General features: G+C 42.2%; 3 protein-coding genes across 14 annotated transcripts in view; 1 reads left to right on the top strand and 2 right to left on the bottom strand.

Moving 5' to 3' along the window:
• LOC130539516 (guanine nucleotide exchange factor VAV3-like) overlaps positions 1-13,928 on the top strand; it is a 50,758-nt gene extending 36,830 nt beyond the window's left edge. Inside the window, exons 26-30 of one of the 6 annotated variants that reach the window (XR_008954161.1) lie at positions 10,100-10,216; positions 12,356-12,454; positions 12,806-12,851; positions 13,252-13,296; positions 13,738-13,928. Coding sequence is in view for 1 of the 6 variants with exons in the window: in XM_057057906.1 (XP_056913886.1) it covers positions 10,100-10,143 (44 nt within the window). In the remaining 5 variants the exon portion in view is untranslated. Of the gene's footprint in view, positions 1-10,099; positions 10,830-12,355; positions 12,455-12,805; positions 12,852-13,251; positions 13,297-13,737 lie in introns of those variants that run through there. The other 5 variants (XR_008954160.1, XR_008954162.1, XR_008954163.1 and 2 more) reach the window with 5 other exon arrangements.
• LOC130539517 (coiled-coil domain-containing protein 39-like) lies at positions 798-7,242 on the bottom strand. Its single transcript, XM_057057909.1, has one exon. The coding sequence runs from the start codon at positions 6,733-6,735 to the stop codon at positions 4,210-4,212; it is 2,526 nt and encodes an 841-aa protein (XP_056913889.1). The 5' UTR covers positions 6,736-7,242; the 3' UTR covers positions 798-4,209.
• A 135-nt stretch (positions 13,929-14,063) lies between the features above and the next one.
• LOC130539520 (netrin-G1-like) overlaps positions 14,064-23,465 on the bottom strand; it is a 45,609-nt gene continuing 36,207 nt past the window's right edge. For 6 of the 7 annotated variants that reach the window (XM_057057916.1, XM_057057914.1, XM_057057915.1 and 3 more), the window contains exons 5-7: positions 22,477-22,503; positions 20,866-20,910; positions 14,064-15,787 (exon numbers count right to left, since the gene is read on the bottom strand). In XM_057057916.1, coding sequence (XP_056913896.1) covers positions 15,549-15,787; positions 20,866-20,910; positions 22,477-22,503 — 311 coding nt within the window. In that variant the 3' untranslated portion in view covers positions 14,064-15,548. The remainder of the gene's footprint in view (positions 15,788-20,865; positions 20,911-22,476; positions 22,504-23,465) is intronic. The other variant, XM_057057919.1, reaches the window with a different exon arrangement.

The following is a 23,465-nucleotide window of genomic DNA, read 5'->3' on the forward strand; positions in this document are numbered from 1 at the left end:
AGCATGAAATTGTCCAAAATGCCTCCATTATTCCAGGCAGGTAAATTTCCTTGGCGTTAACCAAACTCGACCCTTTGACTGCCTAACAGACAAGCATGATTTGTCACTCCACAGAACACACTTCCTCTGCTGCTCAGTCCATTGATAATGGGCTTTACACCTCTCCATCCGACGGCTGGCATCGCTAGAGTCATTGTTGTTCCTAAATGCATCCAGTTTATCAATTACAGTATAGTCAGACCACCATTTTGCATCACATGTGTTCGCAAATGGAAACTAGCATGACTAGGTGCTCGACCTTATGCACGTGTGGCAGCGAGGTCATAACCAGATGTGGTAAACCACTTTCATTCATATTGTCTGTTTCCCAAAAGTGAAAATAAACCGAACTTGGTTAATTTGGGGTCACAGGGAGGTTGCAGATATTGGCAAAGGCAGGGTTGAATAGGTCGCCAGTTCATTGCAGGGCCCTATGTGAGCATTTGTGGGTTTGGCATCTTGCTCAAGGGTACCACAGCAGTGGGTGTTCTGGCATCTTCCCCTACTACCAGGACACCTTCCATGTTTTGTCTGCACCGTGGTTTGAGCCAAGAAACCGCCACTTCTCAGCCCAGTCCCCCTACAGACTGAGCTGCTATTGCCCAAAAAATAGTCCCAGATTTCTTATATGTGCTTTAGATCACTGAAATTACCAAAGGGGGATAAAGAATATTTAATTCAGCATCACAGAGTCAAATGCATTTAAAATGCTAGTCTTTTCAGGAGAGCCCACCCAGATGGGATATTTACCTCAATGCTTTTTGGTTTCAGAGTGAATGATTCAACAGTGATGTAACAGCGGTTCACTGCAGGGCGAGGTACACGGGCATCATGCCGCCCTCTTCCACGTGAAACTGTGTGTATGATGTCAATATTTAATAAATCTATCCCTCTTGGAGTTGTGTTTCTTCAAAACAAAGGTTGCTTTGCAATTACAAAGCCTCTGCTCTACGAATCCACGCGAAGGTGCAGCGGCGGGCAGAGAGTGTCCATCGCAGAACAACTACGGTGATGCCTGAAGACGGGCGTACAGAAATATGCGTTCAAGTCAGCTCAAACTTACAGATGTAGAAGTCTAGAGTTTGGGCATGAGAAGTGTATCATCCTTCTCTACAGCGCTGGACCCACTCTGACCATCTCAACCTTCCACGGGGAATTCTGTTTCATAAACCTGAATTTGTCCATGATTTTTAAGACAAAGTCACTTGAGGTTTCAATCCAGCAAGCAAAAATCTTAAAAGGTCAGATTCATCAGTTGTCACTTCCTCATTTCACCGTGGCTCTGTTACCACCCGGACAGTCTTTGAGGAAAAATAGCTCATCTGAAATACACAAACACAGACACACACCGTCCACTTCCTATATCGGATACAACATTTTTCTTTCTCTCTGTGGTTGTTCTGTTTGTTTTTCTCCCTTTGTCACACCTTTTGGAGATTCGCAGAAGTCTTCAGTCTCTACCAGGTAGAAGAATAAAAAGTGTAGGTAAATTGTTATTTCCCATCTCTCTTGAAGGCACCAGGCACAGCAGGACACATCTGGAGTGTCTGGGTCAGCACACCTTCAAAATCTAGTCCATGTCATTGCCCAACATGTGACTAAGGCTCAAGCAGCTCAGACCATAGGCAATTTGTTCAAGCAGCTAATTACGAGCCACGTTTTTTGATTTATAACCAAGTGTTTATAATTAACTCTAATGCTTTAGTCATTATGGTCCTGTGCATAATGATCAATGCGGAGCTAATTAGTAAGCATTGCATAAGTTCATGTAGCTCCATCGTTTGAGAACCAAACATCTCTGTTCTTCAAAAACAGCTTTGTGCATTGCATTGTATTCTCCCTGTTCTGCACAGAAGCACATGGATTTTGTCTCCGTTACTCAGCTACTTTCCCAGGAAGTCTACCCCCCCCCACCAACTCTACCCTCTACCCTCTACCCTACAGAAGGCTTACTCACCACAGCAAAGACTGTAAATGTTGCTTGATGTGGAAATATCTTGGATTGTCTATTAGGCTTGATTAATGTGTGGACGTTAAATTCATTATCTGCATCTAGTGGAATAATGTTGCGGTCTTCGCTACTGATCATCTCCGGAATTTAATGGAATTAAACAGGAAGAAGCTTCTCTGAAATGCGGCCTGCTTTCAGCACCACAGAGGGCTCATAACAGACTTTTTCTTTATGATTCGGGTTCACATGCTGTTGACTTGTGACTGTCAACAGCTTTGCCAAAGTGAAACTACGATAGCACGTATCCTGTCAAAAAAACTCAAAACTGTTCAAGCTGCACAGCAATGAGACACCCACAGACATGTCAATTCAACTATCCTTTTCAGTGAATCATCAATAATAACTATTAATCGGCAATAAATTATATGCTATACTCAGTTAGATCCTAGTGTGCAAACTCTAATAGAGACAGCCAGGTAAAAGAAGGGAAGGGGGAGAGTGAGTGGAGAAAGGATAGAAAGAGAAGAATATCCATACACATCTGAGTGGGTTAGTTAGGCTGTTCAGAAGGTCAGATAGCAACTATGGGGTTGTTGATGCCTGTAGATAGATATGGAGGGAAGACAAAGGGGTACAAGGACATGCTGTCTCAGTGAGCTCTGCAAATAGAGGCGCTTGGGCAGCAGCTCAAGCGTAAAAACCAGATCTCTCTCCAAACCATCTAACTCTCTCCTGCAGTAGTTGGATGCAGTGCCCAATATCTCCTCACATAAAAAGAAAAGCTAAGAAACTGGAATATTTTGTGCTGTTTATTTTAGTCTGCTAATACACCCTTGAGGCTTCTGGCTTTCCAGGCAAAGGGCAAGGCCGATTCTATTGTGATGCTGTCTTTAAAAGATAGTGTGGGGTGTTAAACATTTCAAAACCAAACATATGGTTAATATGAACTCCTTGCTTTCAAACCTGTACTCCAGGCCAGAGCCAATTTTTAGATCACATAAACAGTCGGCTGAGAGGGTAGACTCTCATTGTCGGCCATTTACAAAAGAATAGGTCGCTGATAGGATCAAATCCCTACCAAGTGGTGAAGCACTAGGTCCTCTCTTGAATTCTTTACACTCTAACTCCAACACTTTAGCCATTATTGAACTTATTGTAAAGACGGGTAAGCTTTCATATTCCTGCTACTCACTGCCTGATAAGTCTAATTTGGGTAATTATTGTCAAAGCTCCTTGTCAGGAGATTGGAACTCTATCTCTCTGCTCTGAATAAATCTGACCAAACCAGCCTTATTAGAAGCAGGTTTTCATATAATAGTGTCAGGCTGTGGTTTAATGTGACATACAACACTGGCCTGGAAAGACTTCTATCTAATGCAGTTAAAGCTTTCAATAGGGTGAAATTGCCGATTGTTGATGTCCTCCAGAGGTTTGGACCTGAGATCAAATTTATCCAGTAGGTGAGGCTGATCTACAGTGCCCCCAGGGATCCAAGGTTGGGTAAATTATGCCTCGAAGGCCTTTCAAGTGGGGTTACAGCTGCCCCTTGTCCCATGTTTTATTTGCATCGTCGATTAAGCCCCTTGCCAAAGCCACAAGGTGAACAGAACACTTTACCGGGGGTCATACTTGCCACTATATGCCGATGATGTACCGGTAGTCTGTTTTCCGGCTCACTTCCTCACTCTTGATTGATGGGTTTTCCTGTTTTTTAGCTTAGAGACTGAAGTATGATCAATTTCAAGCCCTGCCTCTAGGAAACTTTATCGATAAAAGTGCTGAATGCAAATTATCTGTATTAAAAATTTCGGCTAGGGAGTCTCATGGGAAAAAAAATTAAAGTTTTCATTTAAAAAAAAAAAAAAAGTTTTATTGTGAACTCTCAGATATATAAATGTATCTATTATTTATATGTACTTTTGCATTTAACCTCATCCCATTCATGTTTTCCCTTTAACAACTACTGCCATGTGTTTTGTGTGGAAAAATAATCAGGACAGAAAATTTTTTAAATGCAATTTGATGTTTTATGTAAGTCCTGGAAATGGATGTACCATTGCAGAAACACTCCAAAAAAAGAATTGAAATTTGGATGTAAAATTTCAGATTTCTTTGGAAGGATCATTTTAGACTGATATCCTATCCTATTATTTTTTTGACAGGTACAAATATTCCACAATTTCCAACTTTGTTTACTGTCTGCGATGTAGGAAAATGTATTAATTATTTTTCACGTATTGATAAAGTTTAGGATTGTGCTTCACAGCCTCAATTAACCTATCGGCTGCAGTCTGGGTGAAGTTTCTTAAATCTTTCAACTTGGTTGCTCCTGCTTGTTTCTCGGTGCCCTTAATCAACCTAGAGCACTCCTTTGTGACTCTGTCGCATTTTTCCTTCTGAAGTGTGAATTCCTTCGTCCGTTTGGCGAGTAGATAGCGTTTTAGCTCGGCTTCCTTATCCTCATACATCTCTTTTTCCAACAAACCCTCATAGCTACAGTTCAAATCCTCGAGTTCACTCTGGAGCTCCCATATCTGTCTTTTCCTATACTCAATCATCTTAGCTAAGTCCTTTGTCTCATGTAAGTCTTGCATCCCTGATTCCCGGTTTTTTATGTTGATGCAGACATTCTTGAACTGTGCGTTGCTGCTTTTGTACTGTGAAAGTGTGTTTTCCATCGCTTTGTTGTCATGTATGTAGATTTGAGCTTCCAGTAAATTTATTTTACGGATGAGCTCCTCCTTTTCCTGTGCAGCTTTTATGATGTAGTAAGCCTGTGACTTGTCTTCTTCTGCCACAAGGAAGAATTTAACTTCGAACTGCGTCTTCATTTTGTTGAGCATGTCCAGTTTCTGATTCATTTCCATCGCAAATCTTTGCCTTTCCTGCTCACTCAACTTCACCTGCTTTTTCATCAGATTCATGAATTCTCTGATCTCGTCCTCCCTCACTTTTATTGCTTTCTCCAGCTCCAGCTTCGTCCTCTCAAAGGAAAAATTTTCATCCGTCTTGTTTAGCAGCAGCTCCATCATGTTCTTCTCTTCCGTCTTCAGGACCTTGACATGTGCCACCATGTCGCACTTTTTTTTTAATAGACTCTTCAGCGCTTTCTCATTGGTGTCAGTGATCAGGTCGAGCTCGGCCACCTTTTCGGACCATTGTCCCTTTTGTTTCATTAACCTTTCATTTTGTCTATTCAAAAAGGAATTTTCGTCCTCGGCAGCACTTGTTTCTTTCTTATGAAAACTGGCTAACTTTTTGGTCTCCTCAACTGCACTGCTCAGCTCAGCAATAGTTTTCAGGAAGTCAAACTTTTGGCTGTCGTCTTTCCTACCCTGCATCATTGCCAGCCTTTGCTGCACAAAGGTTTTTTCACCTCTGATCTTATAAGCGTTGCTCTCCTGCATCATTATTTGATCCTCTATTTTAATTCTCATGGTCTCCATTTCCGCAATCGTGACTTTATTCCTCGCAATTTGCAAGATGCTTGTCGTCTCCTCTTTTGTTTTGGCTTCCAGAAATTTTGTTTGGGAATTGAGTTTTCCCATAAGCTCTTCAATCCTGCCTTCCAATTTCTTAATGGTACATTCCTGATTGGTCCGGAGCCGCTCTAAATATACCACTTTCTCGTCCTTGCTGAGGGTTTTCTGAGTCACAGCATTTAGTTGTTCTGTCAAGTTATGATTTTCTGCCCTGACCTCCTCAACCTTCATTGTATAAGTCAAGCATTCACCTTCTATCCTGCGTATTTTAGACCTCAAACTCTCCAACACCAGCTGTGTGCTGCTTAACATTTTGTATAGAGAACTATTTTCAGTTTTTTGCGTTAGCTCGTTAGCAATGCACTCATTCACATTCTGCTCCAAATGTAAAATGCGATCTGCGGCCTTCCTGAGAGAAATCAAAAGGTTTTTCTCTTTTGACTTGTGACTTTTCTCCAAGAGGGTCAATTCTGTAATCTTGGACTTTTCCTCCTGGATGGTCAGTTTATATTGAAACAGTTGCCTTTGGTACTCCTGATTCTGAGCAGACCATTCGTTCACCTGTTTAATGAATTTTTCCCACTGGATGGTCAGTTGTTTGGTCTCTTGGAAGAGCTGCAATATCATCTCATTGGCTTTGTCTACAGCCATCTCCGCGGTTAAGGTTTCGTACCACTCTTTGTTAAATATTTTGAGTTTTCTCTCAGCCTCCTTTTTCTTCTTGTCTGTGGCAAGAAAGAGTGATTTTATGATCTTATCATCTTCCTTTGCATATTTGTGAATGGCCATCAAGTCTCTTTCTTCAGAAAGTTCTACAAGAGCCTCAAGCTGCTTTTTGTGGTGCTCCTCCTGCTGGCTATATTCATCTAGCTGCTGAAGGACCTTGAAAACTGCAGCCTCTTTCACGTACTTCTTCTGAAGTAAAGTGCTGTGGTCCTTCTTAATTCTAGCTTTCTCTTGCATCATGTTACCAGTCTCTCTTTCTGAAATAGCTCTGCAGTGATTCTGGAAACTCATATCTGCTTCCCCTGCCTTAATCAAGGCATCCATGTCCTCCAGCTCCATTTTCAGATTGTTAAACATTTCAGTCAAGTTTTGACCGAATGCAGCCACATTTTTCTCTTTGTCATTTTCCAACTCCAGAAGATGCAGCACATTCGTGATCTTCTCTGCCAAATCAGTGTTTTGCTCATTAAGTTGGGGGAGGAGCGTCCTCTCATCCCACCGCAACTCAGATAAAACTGCATTGAAAATATTTATCATGGTGTTTTCTTTTAATTTACTCAAATAAGTGTTGGGGTATAGGTCATACAATAATTATCTACACAAGAAAACTGAAACAATATTTTCTATCGTTATATTAGTATTGTTAGAGGCTTTGAACTCTCTATATTAAATGCACAGTGCTTTGATGTCCTTTCATACAAGATAAAAAGAGGCAAACCTCTATTACAGAGAAATGAGCAGAAACTACACCTGATATAGGTTAATTTATTTATAATAAAATGTTTACAGATAAAAACCGAAACATATAAAAGGATGAAAGAAGCTACAATGTCACAGGAGGTTAGTGGTCTCTGTTAAAGCCATTATCCCACTTTGGGGGCCGTATATTTGTGCATGTGTTTATATCTTTGCACCTTTCTCTTTCATTCGCTGCATTGGTCCACAGCTCTTTTGGGTTGACCTTTAATGTACCTTTAATGAGCTGTCTATCATGTTGCTTCAATGAAATGAAATATCTATTTTCAATTTGAATAATTACATAATAATAAACTTCAGTTTACTTCACAGGTGCGTAGTAATTCTTTTTATTAAACATTTACAATGGGAGGAAAAAGTGGATATAAAACTACAAATCAGCCTCAAAGCGAAGTGCAACAATGTCCTTTTGCTGGACATAGTCAATGATGGTTTTGTATTATAGTCAGTGGAGACCGTAAGTTGTGTGCAAGGTCACAACTTTAAAAAAAATAAAATAAAACCCTGACCCAATCTAAGAGAAACCAGCTGCAACGAGAGGAAAGAAGTCTGTTTGAGAATATGATGCATGAATACTAAAAATTTCCCCCAGCTGCCTTTAGAAAATCAGTTTACCCTGTGCTATCAGTGAAACGTGTGTCAGGAATCCACACTAATGCAAGTTTCTGAGAAAGTGTGAGAGGGGAAAAGTCTCATCTTGGATGGCGTTGCTAAGTATCTGTGAGGACTCTATCAGCGCTGCCCAGCAATTAAGATCTCACAGATCAAAGCAGTCTAAATGAGCTAATCCGCAGAGAGCCGCCGCTCTCTACTCGTCTGTCTATCCCTTTCTTTCCCACTCTATCTCTCCCTCTCTGCTTATTTTCTCTTGACTCATGACTCCCCATGCAAACTGTGCTTTGATGCTTGCCAATGGTGGGTCTATTAAATGTAAAATGATGAATAAATGTGTATTAATGGGTAGCAGTTTCATATCTTTAATGCCAATTTGCACTGGTGGGGGATCATAGTTTCTAAGGTCTCATCATATAATTGGCCATCACGACCATGTAGCTACTTAATCTGATGCCCACATGCAGCGAAGCCAAGCGGTGAAGTTAACAGGGGAGGGACTTTTTCCTAAATGTTTGACGATAAGTAATATGAATGTGCTGTTCAGGTAGAAAGCCTTCCCTGACAGTCACGACAGTGGTGGCTTTAAGGTCAGCAGAAGAACTTGACCCTGCTAACTGCATAGTAGGCTGGTGATTATTATAGGAAATTCAGAGCATCTGCCTGCGATTCATGCGGTCGGGTTTAATGAGGTGTTGCCCCCCCCTTGTTTTCTCCAATCCCTTTTTGAGGGTCTGCCAAACAGCGGTGTTCGTGTTTATTGCTGCCTCATTCCATCAGGGAACTATTGTTTCATGATGGGTCTTTGTTATGACGCGCCCCCCCCCCCATCCTTTATTTCTCCCAACTCGAAGTAAAGCTCATTCCAATCCGCTGCCATTTATCTGCCTTTAATCTTCATCTTGTTGTGCTCCTGTCTCACTGGCTGCCTTTTGCTAACTGCTGTTTCAGAGTGCTTTGAAAATTCCTGGCCACCCCCTTCCTTTATTTTATTTAATACACAGCTAAAGATGCCAGAAAAATCGTTGATGGGATGAATTGGGCTGAAAGTTCAGTGACATTCTTGAAACTGGATTTTATTTTATGTAAAGAGACAAAGATGAATTCACAATAAGGGGGTGGAACAACCACAACTAAATGGTGTCGATCAAGTTACAGCCCCATGTTTAGTGCAGATTATTAAATTAAAAGGACCATCCCGCTCCCAAAAAGAGGGCACGTTCGGTTATGATAAGGTGTGACGTAGTGTGGCACAAGCTGAGTTGTCTTGGTCCTCTGGGTCTTAGTCGGTTTGTAGTCGTCTTCATCTTCCAACTCTTTATCTGCAGTCTCAGGCCAGCCGAAAGCCATAATCTCCCCAGCGTGTCCTCGGTCTGCCCCTGGGGTCTCCTCCGGGAGGGACATGCCCCAAACACCTCCAAAGGGAGGTCAATGAGTGTGTCTTCTCACCCTCATTCATTCCCATGTCGAAAAGAGGAAGACTTGTGACACGTGGCGCATTTTTTTCAAAAGAAAGACAGGGAAGATCTCTTGCTGTTCAGTTCAATATGTTATGTATCTGATTCATGTATTCTTGTTTGAACGTTCAGGAAAACAAATAATTTCTAACTGTCTAATTAACCTGATGTGACCAGCATGGCTATATATGTCTTGTTCTCATATTTGCCACTTTAGCTTAAAGGCTGCCACTGCACACACAATAAATGTTGAGAATTATAGCTAGACTTATTGCTTGCATGACGTGTGATGATTCATCTTTATATATACACCATCTGGTACAATCAAAATTGTTTCCAGGCACTTTACAGTAAGCCAGGGCCCGCACCCCAACAAGAGACAGTAACAAGGAAAAATTCCCTTTTAACAGAAAGAAACCTTAAGCAGGACCAGGCTTGTCTGGAGGTAGCCTCCTGCTCATGATGGGCTGGGTAAAGAAGGAGGAGAAGCAGTGGAAGAACATTAATTACAGTTGTGTATCAAGCTATATCAAGCTAGTACTGAGCAAGTCAGTGGGGCACAACTATTGGGTAGGTGATACCTGTTGATGGATACAGAGAGGTGGAGGAGGCTGGGGGTTGAGAAGTACATAAAACTAGACAAGAAAATGTGTTAGTGACACAAATCCCTGACCTACAAGAGAGTTACACAATATTGTGAATTCAATATTTCCTTTAATAAATTGATAGTAATTCGAGACATAAGAAAAAAACTCATCCAAGGGGCACCACAATGGGAACGACAGTTGTCCGACTCAACTTTAATTACAAGTGGTTAATGTTTGGGAGTAATAGCAACCTATGTTGTATCCGTTATTCCTTATAGTGTAGACAGACTCATGTTAAATACAATGAACTGATGAACATTCATGTATTATAATTGCTGTCGGGGCTTGTAGATGGTTGAGACATATGTTGCAAAGCAACCCTGTCACTTCAAATGAATGCAAATAAACCGTAGAGAGTGGCACTGCTCTGGGGCTGCAACGTGCTTCGGAATATTTTATCACTGTTTCAACATGTGTGTTTTTCCACAGCGCAAACATCCCTCCCGGCACAGGAGAAAAATGTGGATAAATAACATTGGAAGCTCTGGAACGGCTGCAACAGATGGACAGATATCCCCTTATTTATGGATGAATCCGCATCATAACGTGAGCTATAAATAATTTCTTCAGCAGGGCATCGGGGGCCGACGGTGCCAATCCTAGTCAGTTCTGATTTCCATTTGATGTTGGGTAAAGGACAGAAGGGAGGGACATGACATAGATAACAAAGTGTGATCCACTGATGAAGGAAACTATTAACTGAAAAAGCTAAATGTTGAGCTAGAATTAAAAAAAACCCCACACACAACATTATGCTGCTTTTCCTTCACTCCCCTCGCTTTATTTAAAAACAGACTGTAACACTCAAACCACATTTGGTACAACCAATTAATAACTTGCTTAGTAATTACTTACTTCATTCTACAGCTTATTTCTAAAGTTGCAAACATTTCATGAATTCACTTGATAACTCCGAGGAGCTGGAGACTTGTCTGAGATGTACCCTGCCTCTCTCTCCGGAGGGCTCCAGCACGCCCCTGAGAACCCATTATGGGAAAAGGTAGTAGACGATGATGGATATTTCTAGGTGGACTTTACTCACTGACTTTGCTGTTGTTCCTACTTTTTTCTCAATCAAGATTTTTTTTTTTTACTGTAAAGTAAAATAGCAATTATTGACATTGTTAATCACTAATAAAAGCCATCGGCCTTGAAAAACCATACAGACCAATTCTTTTTTTCCCCAGCTATAAAAGAGACCGCGTTTTTGTAGGAATCTGTATTTTCCACATCGCCTGCTTTTGTTTCCGTCAGCAGAATGATTTTCTATTATGGCCCGACGGAGGTGGCTGAAGTTCTGTGTGCTATTGATTCTTCTGTGCTCTTGCTCTGTGCACAACCCACTAACTGTACTTGTGATGTCAGGGATATGAATAGAAGTTCGAGAAAGCCACAGATGGCCTGCTGCTTCCACACCTCCATAAGTGCTCAGTACGTAAAAGGGTTGAATTCAAACTGTAAAGAAGTCTGACAATGGGAGCTCCTATAAATGTGGGTGAATCACCATGCTGAAAGGTCAAAGCCAATCGGTGTGTTTTAGTCTGGCTTTAGCCTCCTAAAGAGTCCCATGAAAGGTAAACATGCACTCATGGACCTTTTTGTTGACAGGGTTAAAGGTGATGCGGATGAAATGTCCTTCATGAAGATGTGTTTGAGAAATGTCCTTTTTATGCAGGGACAGCCAGAAAATAGTTGAAATCTACTTGTCAGTAGATTTTCATTTCATACATTCTGGATGTAACTGCTACTATCAGGTGCTTATGTCTGACAGAGGCTTTCAAACAGAGCTAAACTGTCAGTGCAACGAAGGAAGTTTCAAGTTTATTTGGTGAGATCTATTTTTATCCCCTAAACTATCCATCCATCCAATCTTTTATACCACTGTGTGCTCCTGACTGGGGTTACTGGGGTTGCTGGAGTCCAGCATAGGAGTCACGGAGGAGCTTTCTGGAAATGAACCTCGCTGCCCTTTACCATTCTTTAATCGCCAACCTTGTCACTAAGCATGAGCAGCCAGACTACATGGAGAATGTTAAAAACTGTAAATTTATGGACTTACAGCTGGTTCGAGTTAGAATCGACAGACAGAAGTCATCAGGCATAATCTTCAGCATCTGGCAAGAAAAAGTGTTTTCTGTCTATAGTTTGAAACCTCATGATCGCCTTCCCCCACCAACAGTGTGGTTTATCTACTTACTCATAACAATTCCAATTATTTTACATCTAAAAATGCTGTGTTATCAAGAATAGGAATATTAGCAAGAACTTGTCCTATAGGACTTAACCTTAGGACTTTTTAAAATGTGATTTTTAGAATGTATTTCTGTTGTTGAAAGGAACTGCATTTGAGAAAAAAAGGCCTTTCACCTAGAACTCATTGAGGTGGTGAGAAGTCTTGGTCAACATCATCTGTCGTCCCTCAAGGTGCCAGAGGAATGGGCACCTGACACCAAAAATGTAGCCTGTTGAAGGAAACATTGATCTGCTCTCCAGGTGACCGATGATGGTATGCTCAGTTGATCATCCATCTGAATAAAATCCGTTTCAAGGTGTCTCCAATAATGGAGCCATCTGCAGACCACTAAGTTTTTTCTCCCTCTCCTGTTGATGGACACATCTGTCGGCCTGACCGAAGTCATCAGGTTTTCTTTTTTTCTTTTTTTTTTACTGTTCTGACGGTAATAGTTTGCCAGATGTGAAGGAGCTTCTAAGCATCTACCCAGAGGAGAAGACGGGATGGATTGATCACCGCTGCACCCGAGGAAGAGGAAGCTTCCCACCCAGGTAGATGTCATAATAATAAGAGACTCAATGCTCCAGTGAGGAAAACTGATAGACCAGATGTTGATAGAGCAAGAAAAGTCAAATCCCGAACAGGTTCTGCTGATTCTGAGAGAAACTTTCAGCTCGTACCCTATTATTTTCAGCTTTTGGACCTCACCACCGAGTTGTTTGGTGCCATTCCTACTGCTTGTTTTTGACTGTTTACACTCAACAAATAAAAATAAAAAATTCTTTAACTTTTACCCATTACATCATAAATTGCTCTTGCTGGTAAGATGAAATTCTTAATTTTAGAACTGAAAATATTTCAGCTTGCGAAATGAACTTTTGACGCGATGAAATTCCATTCAGTGTGGCCGTTTCCAGACCAGAGGCAGCGCAACAGAGCAGTCCAAGGGTACACCAGATCATGTTTTATTACATTGAATAGATTTAAAGACAAAAGGCAAGCAGGAAATGTGTTGTTAAAATAGTAAGTGAGCCCAAGTCGTCAACAACGAAGATGAACAAATTCTGATCTCCAGTCCTTAAAAATAATGGCCTATCAAAGTCAAGTACAGTTACTTCATAAGTGGATTAACTCAGCGGATTTGTGAATGAATGTTTTTGAGGGTTTTTTCTGTCTTAAAACACCCACCCACAAAACAGTGATTGCCTCTTAAAAATAATTCTATCAAAAAATTGTGTCAGAGTCCATTGAAGTCTGATGAGGGACATGATTGTTTATATTCCACCGGCGAATGTCAACACAGCCTTCCTGTTGTGCAAATGATTGTTTCTGTGTGTGTCTTCGCCAGGTACCTGCAGGTACGTGTCCTGTTTGTCCGAGCACCATGTACGCGGTAAGAACCCATGCAGTTGTCCAGCCACATACTATATTTTATAGTCAAACTATCATTTCATCTGATTTTTTAGACAGCAATTTTTGCTCCTTTCTTCTTTTTTCCCCTCATTCACCCTGTTTGAAAAAGTTGATTAAAGCTTGTTAAACTCACTATGAACAGTCATTTTTCATGAAGTAAAATAACAGTACATTGAATTTCTCACACTCTGAAATGCATATATGTAGTTTTATTACTGATAAAACACACATAATGAGCTTTGAGAAGGATGAAAAGATCTACCTACAATATTTTTATATGCACTTTTATTTAAAGCAGAGGATGACTGTTTATAGTGACCTAGAGCATTTTCAGAACTTGAGCCTTTAAAGGACACACACAGTGTGTTATATCATATATTACACACTAAAATAGTGATTATAATGTGCTCAACTACTTTAGGGTTGTGTTGGTGTGAACATGCATGCAAGATGGTCCCGTGCGGATGTCATTCTAGGGTCTTTGTCAAGGGACGGGGTTTGCTGTCACCCACAGATGTTTATTAATAAACTCTACTGCCAACAAATGTGTTTCTGTACTGTCGATAGACTCGCTAATGTTAACATTAAACGCCACGTTCATCATCAACTGGATGTTGGAATTTGGAACTGAAACAGTTGTTTTTTCTGTGTGTTATATTACCAAAGAGCATCAGTCACATCCATCAGGAGCGTACGTCTGCAGTGCTGGTTTTCACGAGTCTCCGTTAAAAAAGGCATTCGGTACGCTTTTCATCAACAGTGTCGTTTAATGAGAGGCACTTACAGTAGACTCTAACACAATTAGGTGTTTCGTTGCAACCTCAGGAGTAAAATTAATCTCTCCAATGAAATCGGCCTCAGTGCTCAATATGTCACCCAGTGGGAGGCAACTTCATTTCTATTCATTGACCCTCAATAAATTAAAGCTCATTTCCTGAACGCGATGCCTCTCGGAGGCTTCCGCAGCAGGATGCAGGCTTTTAACCGAACCCACTCAGAAAACCCTTCCCTCTTTCCATTTGATTTGAGGATTAGATCTGATTAAAGATTTGCAGCCTTCTTTCCCCCTCCCCCTCCCCTCCCATGTCGCCTGGTTAAAGTCGCCTTAAGCTGGTGGGTTTTTGCTCGAGGTTCTTCTGACTCTCCCACATGTCATGAGCACAACAAAGGTGAATTACAGCACAATGGAAAACAAGAATCACATCCTCAGTCACAGAACTATGAAGCAATTTGTTGACCGATATATACATGGATATACCAGCAATCTGTCGCTCCAGTGCGTAGGTCAACAATTGGCATCGTTTCAAACATCCCTTAAAGTAACATTCAGCAGTTGTCGTTGGCTTGTGCCCGTCAACAAACAATGAGCTTCTACACATCTTATCTCAAATGTCATATTACTATCTATTAGAATCACTATTGTTCAACAACAATACAAAGACATGATTTTTTTCCCTTTGGTGGAAGTGGAATTGTGTGAGCGTGTATGTAAACATTGTTCTGACGGCTGTTCTCAATGTGCCACACAAGCGATGAGATCATAGACCAAGTCCACCTTAAGCGCTCGCAACATCTCTGCGGCAATAACAATAATAATAAAAAAAAAAACAGAAAGCGTAATGCTTCTTTTTTTTGTCTGGTGTGCTCATGAAAATATCTATTTTATACAAAAATTAAATACAGTCGGAGTATGTTACAACTTTTTTTGTGCGCTCAAGCATGACTACACAGCCTCGTAAAATAAAAAATACTATATCGGTACTAGTCAAGGGGCTTTATAATAATACTGTACATGTGCAGCAACAGACACCCGTCAGCAAAGTATGATCACCAGAGTCACCAAAGCACAGGGAGGAGAAAGTGATAAGGGGGGGAGGGGATGATTTTCATTACATTATGAGATCTTTCAGAGTTCCTGATGCAGTTTGCGCTCAGAACATGTGTATCCAAGTCTTCTCCTTTCATGCACCCCCAGGTCAGATTACTCAGCGGGGTTCCCTCTGAGGCGTAAATCTAACATTTCATTCCATGTTTACTCTGACATCCCAGTGCGCAACCTGTTGCGCCAGTAACCACCCCGGCCCTGAAGATACAAAAGAGTTGCTCCTAATGTATTCTAAACACATTGTCCAGACACTTTTTGTCCATCATGTTCTTGAGGTCGAGAGTCTCAGTCTAGGTAAATGTGATCTTATGGGTTTTGGTTGAGGATGGAAGGCCATCTGTGATCCTTCAGCAAAGGAAAACGATCAACAGCGGGATCACCACGAGGTTGCGAGCTAGCCAGCGGCCGACGGGAGGGTGATTGAAGGAGGCTTGTCCAGACAGCTGGTCGTCGCACTCCCCGGACCCCTGGCAGTGAGCTCTCTCGCACAGGATGCCCGTGAAGCCGGGTGGACAGTGGCACCGCTGGTGGTGGTGGCACGTGCCGCCGTTCTGGCAGCGTAGCATCGCGTTGTCGCACACCCGGGCTGCAGAAAACACAAGGCAAAAAGGGCAGAGAAGACAGGAAGGGGTGATTAATAGATCACCCAGGGATACGCCACTGGGGAACATCAACGGGCAAGTTCCCAGGGCACAAGCCACCACGTCTTGTCCTGTCTGCATCGATCTGTCTCTTAAAAGCACAGCAGACATGTCAGGGCGAGTACGACCAAGGACTTCTGCACGGGAGCGAGCACGATCGGGACGTGCACCGTATGGACGCAGCCTCCGAGCAGAACGAGCGCCGGCGAGAAAAGACCAGACAATTTTTACGGATTTGTGGGTATTTATAGGGGTACCGAAGGGAGCAGGGAAATCCTGGCGAAGCAAAAAGAGCAAACAAACCATGGCAGTGATGAGGTGAAATTAATGATTAGAGAATCAAAGGCCGCCAGCTCATTGTGAGACAAAGCTTCTCAGCAGGACAACATTTCGCTTCTGTTATTCCATTTTGCAAAAACACTCAGGGAGCAGAAAGAGGAGAGAGAGGGTGCGGTTTGGACACCTGGTGCCACCTCTGTATTTGCCTTTGAAATGCAAATAAACGATTTTCAGGTCAACTGGTTGCTGTTATATTATGGTAAGCTCCCCCCCAAAAAGAATCCACACAAAATAAAAGGACAGTCCAGCAAGACTACGTTTATGATAAAGGAGTTGCGCAAGTTTGAGTGTTGGGAGTATATAAACCGATGGGCACGTTTCTTTGTGGGAAGAAAAAAAATCTCAATTATCCCAAGAAGCCCCTCTGCAGGCAGAGGTGAAATCCTGGATGAGGTAATATTTGCCGAGAGATTTCACTGTAATTGGATATCCCTCCCTGCATGAATATCAATCCTATTTTTCAAGGCTTTCAGTCATGTTGGCCATGACTCAAAATAAACCCAATAAAAGATCACGTCTGCTGTAAACGGGTGATTAAAAAGGCATTAATATGGCATCCTGGTTAATATCCTCATCTCTTTAATAGGCCGTTACAACTTTTGGTTGGTCCTACAAGTGTATAGACCAACAGAATTTAGCTACATCCACTTCATTGCTAACTTGCTAGCTTGCTAATTACGATTTATTTATATGAATTTTACATCTGATGTGACCAGCCACAAAACCTCTCTGAAATCGATGCTGGGAATCAGTTTGTGATGTTTGTATTTCCAAAGTAAAACGGATCCATAAATAAACTGTTTGTCTTAGAAGGGCAAATCAATATTGAGCATGAAAGAGGAATTATGATGCAGATGCAAGACAGTCTGGGGAAAGCAGTTTTTCAAAATTCAGGAGTGTACTGCGTCTAGAAAAAGGGTTTATCTTTATCATTTTGAGATAAACAACAATGTTTTCCATTAATTGCACAGCACATTTTGGTGAACCAGAAATTCAGCGTTTTGTGGGGGACCTCGTCAGCCCTTATGGAAAGTTCCATCCATAATCAATCAATATGTTCCTAAAATTTGCATGCATGAAAAATGTACGTGCACTCCCGCCTTGCCCTGCGTTTGCTCTGACAGTAACGGCTGCCTGGCAACATTTAATCGCAACCGTCAGCTTTCTTTTTTAGAGCTGATGGAAACCGACTGCTCTGAGCAAAGTATTTAGGGCAAAAATAAATCAATGAGCATTAGCCGATTCATTGTCCAGTCTAGACTTCCACTTTGTTTTCTGCAGCAACCGACTAATCTGTAAGACCTCCAGAAAGCCCCCAGGACCACTGTCTTAATATAAATAGCCCAATTATTTTACTTTTAGACGACCGACCCCGCGGCGTCTTGGGTTGTGAAACAATGGGGTCCTGCTGTGTCGGCAACTCAGTTGTTCATTGTCACTCAAAAGTCTGAAATGATTAAATCCGCCAGCACAGTTGGTTCCGGAAATGACATCAACAACCAGTGGAGGAAGCTACCATGGTCGGTGTGTAATTGGGAAGATCTGGGCGGTTCGGCGGATGCAAATGCAACTGTTAGATTTAACACTTGCAGTTAATGAGGCTCAGGAGTGCTAAGGTCAAAGCCAACTGAAAGCCTTTGTCTTGTGGATTTTTTTGTGTCTTAACAATTTATTGAGGGTAATTAAATTGTGAACGTTAGATTTCTTTGTGTGCACACCTCCAGGAGATTTTCTGACAGTGCAGGGATGTAGTAGCCCATTCCCCTACGGTTATCATTCGCAAACCCTTTTGGAGATAAAATTATTGTTCTCTTTTCTTGCTAAACTGGTCTGGAATTCCTGCAGTCTTGTTTGATTGGTAGCCTTGTCTCAAACTTGTCCATGCTAGGTCCTCTTTGGGCGCATGTTTTTAAAGTGGTTTGATAGCAAAATTAGGACTGGATTGAAATTGACAGTGGAAACAGGGTGCACGAAACTGCCCCGCCACATCTGTAATAATGCTGATGCTTTCTTAAGGGGAGCACCCTTTAGTTTGAAAACTAACCGCCCTACAACGAGGAAGAAATTAATAAAATTATAAAAGAAATCAGGTGTCTGCCTGAAATCTGCCTGCAGGCCACTGCCTGATCAGAGCACTGCCGAGCCACATCTGAAATTGTGACTAAACATGATCACGTCTCCTGACAGCCCACTCCGTGTGCTCTTCACACCTCCGACACTGTCACATGTGTGACATTTTAGGAGTATAACTGTTAAGACGGATCCATCGTCAGCTGCAAGCAATGTGGGAAAATTCACAGTGTCTGCATCACCTTCCTGAACAGAAAAAGGCTCGTGCACGTGTGAATGGCAGCACGGTCTAATGGAGAGATTACTGACTGAATTCTTTGGTCATTTGGGGCACATTTTATCTGCAGTGCAGCTGCTTTACCGGGACAAATTTTCCCTTCTGTCTTTGCGGCTCTGGCGCGCTCATATTGCTAGCAGCAAATATCCTTGTCCTGTCCAATCTGAGACGCAAAACTTTGCGATTAGGTAGGAATTAGCAATAGCATTTCTGTGCAATTGTTGCGCAAGTGTGAAGCAGCTCTCTGTTTGTACTTAGCAAGGAAAATCGCATTCAGAGTAATGCATTTAAGAGTGTTAAAAAGCTTTTATAACTATGGATTTACAGGGACAGTTTTTAGATACAGGATCTGCTAATTATACTCTCTGAGACCGAAGAACATTTCTTCAATTACGCTAAATCAATACCTTCTACCATGATGTCAGGGTAAGCTGAAACCCATGTCCAGCCTCCTGTTATCATATTAACACGAAGGCCTGATCATTAGTCATGACTCTGGGCTCCAAAGTTCAATACGACTTAGCTGCACTGGGACACAACACCACCCATACCAGAAAGTGCCTGGATTACCAGGTTACTGTTCTGTAGATGAAATGGTTAATCTCTCTGGACGTTGCTGTATATGAAGCTACACACAAAAGCACAACCTAAAAAGACACACAGACAAATACGGAAAGGCAGCTCTAAACTAGTGCAGCAAGCAGTGCAACGAAGAACAGGTAATAATTAAGAGTAATAAAACAAATGTTCATATCAGATGTTTGGGATATTATTTTTCGAGCGTCATCTTTGGGTAAAAAACTGGAAAGAGTTTGCCTACAGGGACTAAAATGGCAAATTACCAGATGTCTTGAGTCTTTTTTACTTGTTTACTTTTTCCAATGTGTGCACAGTGACAAAGGGAACAAATTATGGCTTTATGTGATAGTCCATAATTCTGGCTACACACCACTCTCTCTAGTCTCTAGTTGTTTATTGCTTAGGGCAGATTTATGGCTGTGTGTAAGTTCAGCACAGTTTTATATTATAGTTGCCTTACACACAGTATCAAAAGCATTTATGCTATCGTTGAAACGAAGCTCACTATAACAATTCCATACGGAGCAAGGATCTTCGCTTGCTTGTTTCCACCTCTCCTGTATTAAAATGCAAATGTGACAGCTGATGTCGGTGATAAACCTTTGCAAGAAGAAGAAAGAAAACATTTGCACCTAAAGTGATTTTCAACACAAAGAAAAAAGGAGTCATGTTCTAGCTGGATCATCAGCGGCTAGTGCTAATGCAGCGCTAACACGAGTGGTTTAGTGCTTCTGAGGTCATAGCTGGACACATCCAGAGTGATTGCTGCAGACCTCTATTTCCAAAAAGGTTCTTTTCAGATTGGTAGTGATGGAAAATCTGTCTGATGGAATATGGGGGGACTTCAAAGAGGAAGGCGTCGCAGGGAATGCATGTCAAACACCGCAGCTGCTGTGCTTTACATTACTATCATAGTAACAGTGGTGCATGTAATGATGTACAAAGGCCCAAAACAGAAATGTAAATCACCCTTTAAGGCACCTCTAATTTAAGGGGGATATCTTCGTGTATTTCAGTGCTATTGCACTATAAACAGTTATCGCTTATCTGGAGGGGAAAAATTGCTCTGCGTCTGATAAAAGTAAGCGTAAAAGACTTTCTCGAGATTGTTATGGCTTGGGCCAATATGGTGTTTTGACACTTTATATGGAAATCATACAGATATGGTCAGAAATCAGAGCTGTAAGCAATGCCCAGCACATTTAATGCTTTCGTTCACCTCTGGCTGCAGCAAACACTGTATTATTTTCATCAGTGCATCTCACACCCTGAATCAAAAACGACGCGAAGGGAGATGCCCTCTCTTGGCAGCGGAAATCCCGGTAGTCCCCTTTTATTTATTCTCCTTCTCCTCCTTCTGCGAGATCAGTGAAGCAGATGCAGCACTTACTACAGAGGATTTCAGGACCCGAGGATTAGCCGGAGATGGCTGGAGATCAATCTACATAACCCTCCCCGGAGCTTCCCCTCTCCTTCCCTCCCTTTCTCCTCTTTTCCTTTTAGTTAACCTTGGGAAGGCGGCAGAAAGGGTGCAGCCCCAGAGAGGCATCATGGGTATTTCAGAAAGAGGCACGATCGCAGGGGTCGGGAGGCCGTGGAACCTGTGATCGCAAGGCGTGCGGTCCGATCCTTGCAGCGTTCTCATAGCAAAGGTTCTGTTGTTACATGCAACATGTAAGCACGGGGGCTTTATGCATCGAAATAACAATCTATGAATAATTAATCTCATGCTGAAATGACAAAGCCCATTGAGCCTACCTTGGTTACGATTTGCAACACCAAGAGATGAAGCATTTGCTCGATCTGCGTGAAAACGGGACAGGTTATACATCGCATCAGTCTCTCATGGCGTTCATGCTGTTAGAGCACAATGGTAGCATGCAGTTTTGCACAACTTTACATTTTTAAAATCTAAGTTTTACCACACCATGATAGTCGTGGGTGTATGAATGCGTGCGTGCTTCTTATAATGAGCAACTCCTCCACGAGACAAAGACACGTACATGCGGTTGCTGCCTTTGTTCAGCGCGAAGAGTCACCTTCAGGCATCAACATGCATAGAGATGCACGGCGGGAACCTTCATAAAGGGCTTGTTTTCTCTCCAAGGCAAACGGGCGATTCGTTTGAGCGCTCCCAGCAAAGATGCGACTTTGGAAATGTACACAGGCGCCGGCTGAACGTGCGTCGCCAAACGTGCAGGACTGCAGCCGCCGGAAAGTCATTTTTTATTATGCAAACTAGCGTTTAGCTACCAGTGTCCTCAATTTAACCGCTCATCCCATAGCACAGTGTGCAGCAGATGTATTCCTAACAACGCATTCCCCTTCCAGACTGTCAGGTAACAATGCTTTCTCGTGGGCCCTGCAGGTTTTTTTTTTTTTTTTACAAGAACAATGAATTCATCTGCAGCCAATTCGCTCAGTCTTCCCTTTGCTGTCTCCTGACAGACTGCTCAGGGCTAACGGCATTTACATGTAATTCAAATTCAGAAGGTTAGCTTAAAAAAGAAATCCTTGAAATCTATTTAAATGGCGTAAACCAGTGGTCCGAATGGCCTTAACCTGTGATATATGTATATATTTAATGTTTTAACTGGTAAAATATTTGTCTGCACATCCTGTAATGATTGTTGTGTGGTGAAATTAATGATGCAAAGCCCACAGAGCTAGCTCAGGCAGACAACTCATAGGGCACGATTCCATATCAGCTGATCCGTCACATGACCCTCTCCATGATTACTGCAGGTGTTTAATCCCCTCCCCTTTTGCCTGGTCACTCTTGATCACTCCATGGTGCCACTGCGCTCAATGTATACTGGTCATGTTGCTCCGCCTTCTGCTATCCCAACTGTTTTGCTGCTCCATGGGCTCTGTTTCTTTGATCCCGTGTGTGTGTGTGTGTGTGTGTGTGTGTGTGTGTGTGTGTTTGTGCGTGTGTGTGTGGGGACAAGAATGATGCACCGCTTCTATTTTGCTAAATTGATGCTCTGCTAATTTTACGCAACACAGCATTTTGTTTAACCCAGAGTTGTCTGACTAAACTTTGTATCCCTTACGACCTGACAAATATACAACAAATGAGAATGTTGTCATATTAAAGTCAATATAAGCATTTCTGTTAGATGCAAGACATGTTTGACTTACTGGACAAAAGTATTATGATGTCATTGAACTAACTACTAGTAAAGTAGTTAAACACGTGGATGTCTTTTGTTTGTTTGTCACTGTGTAAAACTTGACAACGGAGAACGGTAACGCACAGCACACACTCGCACAGCACCGTGATCAGTCACACATGTGTTTGCTATCATGGTGCGGGGTGGGGGAGCATCACTCAGCATGCCACTTTGAAACACGTGGTCCACTTACGCACTGGTCCATGATTACTGGGAATACCTGCGGAAAAAGCAGAGGGACACGTCTTTAATCAAAGCAGCATTCATGTCCCTTCACGGCCTAAATGGTCCGAGTGGCTCTGCAACAAGGAAATATTGTTCCCCCCCGTGATTAAAATCCCCGACATCAGCGGTCTGATTACCAGCAGCCGTCACTCAGACCACCAACGTACACCCTCCTCTGATGATAATAACGGGTCTTCCGCGATGACATGTCAAAAAACGAAATGACATTTCATCACTCGTAATTTGAAGTTTGTTTGTCTGAATGCATAAATGAGCACCCCCCCCCCCCCCCCACACACACACACACACACTGCTGAGAGGTCAACTGGGATCTGCATATAAACTGGTGCTATTTTCTATAATGACCCTGCCTGTGGGGTGTTTTGACTGGGACATCATTTGTTTTCCGTTTAGTAAAGCTAATAAAATATGAAACATCACATCAAACACACGGGGGAGTCTTTGGTGTCAATAATAATGTCCATATTTGCTTTTATTTCCTTTCCAGACCCCCGTGCACCCCCGTAAATAACAGTCCAACAACAGGACGGATGGAGTAAACCAGAGTTATGGTGGCAGTGGCGTTTATACTAGTTTTTGTAGGTGGGGGTCAGGATCAACTTTAATGAGCCTCGACCACAAACACACAAAGGGACACTTCTACAGGTATTAATCCAACCCGGGATGTTCGCAGTTGTTATAACTGAATATGACATTTTCAGGAGAGCGACTGGGGTTTTATGAACTTTACGTCGCTCCAAGCTGGTTCTCGCTGATCTTTGTTAGCTGGGTAGTAGGTTGGAGGTGTCAAATCAACTGTTTCGGAGATGGAGCAGCAAGACCAGTCCAGAATTTCAGCTCTGATTTGCGAACCGAGCCAGAAAGCGGGTTAAAGTCGCTAACCAATAGCTGCTATGCGAAAGAACCGGAGGGCAAACAACGTTACCCTCTGGAGCC

This window comes from Takifugu flavidus, chromosome 15, assembly GCF_003711565.1.
Source record: "Takifugu flavidus isolate HTHZ2018 chromosome 15, ASM371156v2, whole genome shotgun sequence".
NCBI classification, from domain to species: Eukaryota; Metazoa; Chordata; class Actinopteri; order Tetraodontiformes; family Tetraodontidae; genus Takifugu; species Takifugu flavidus.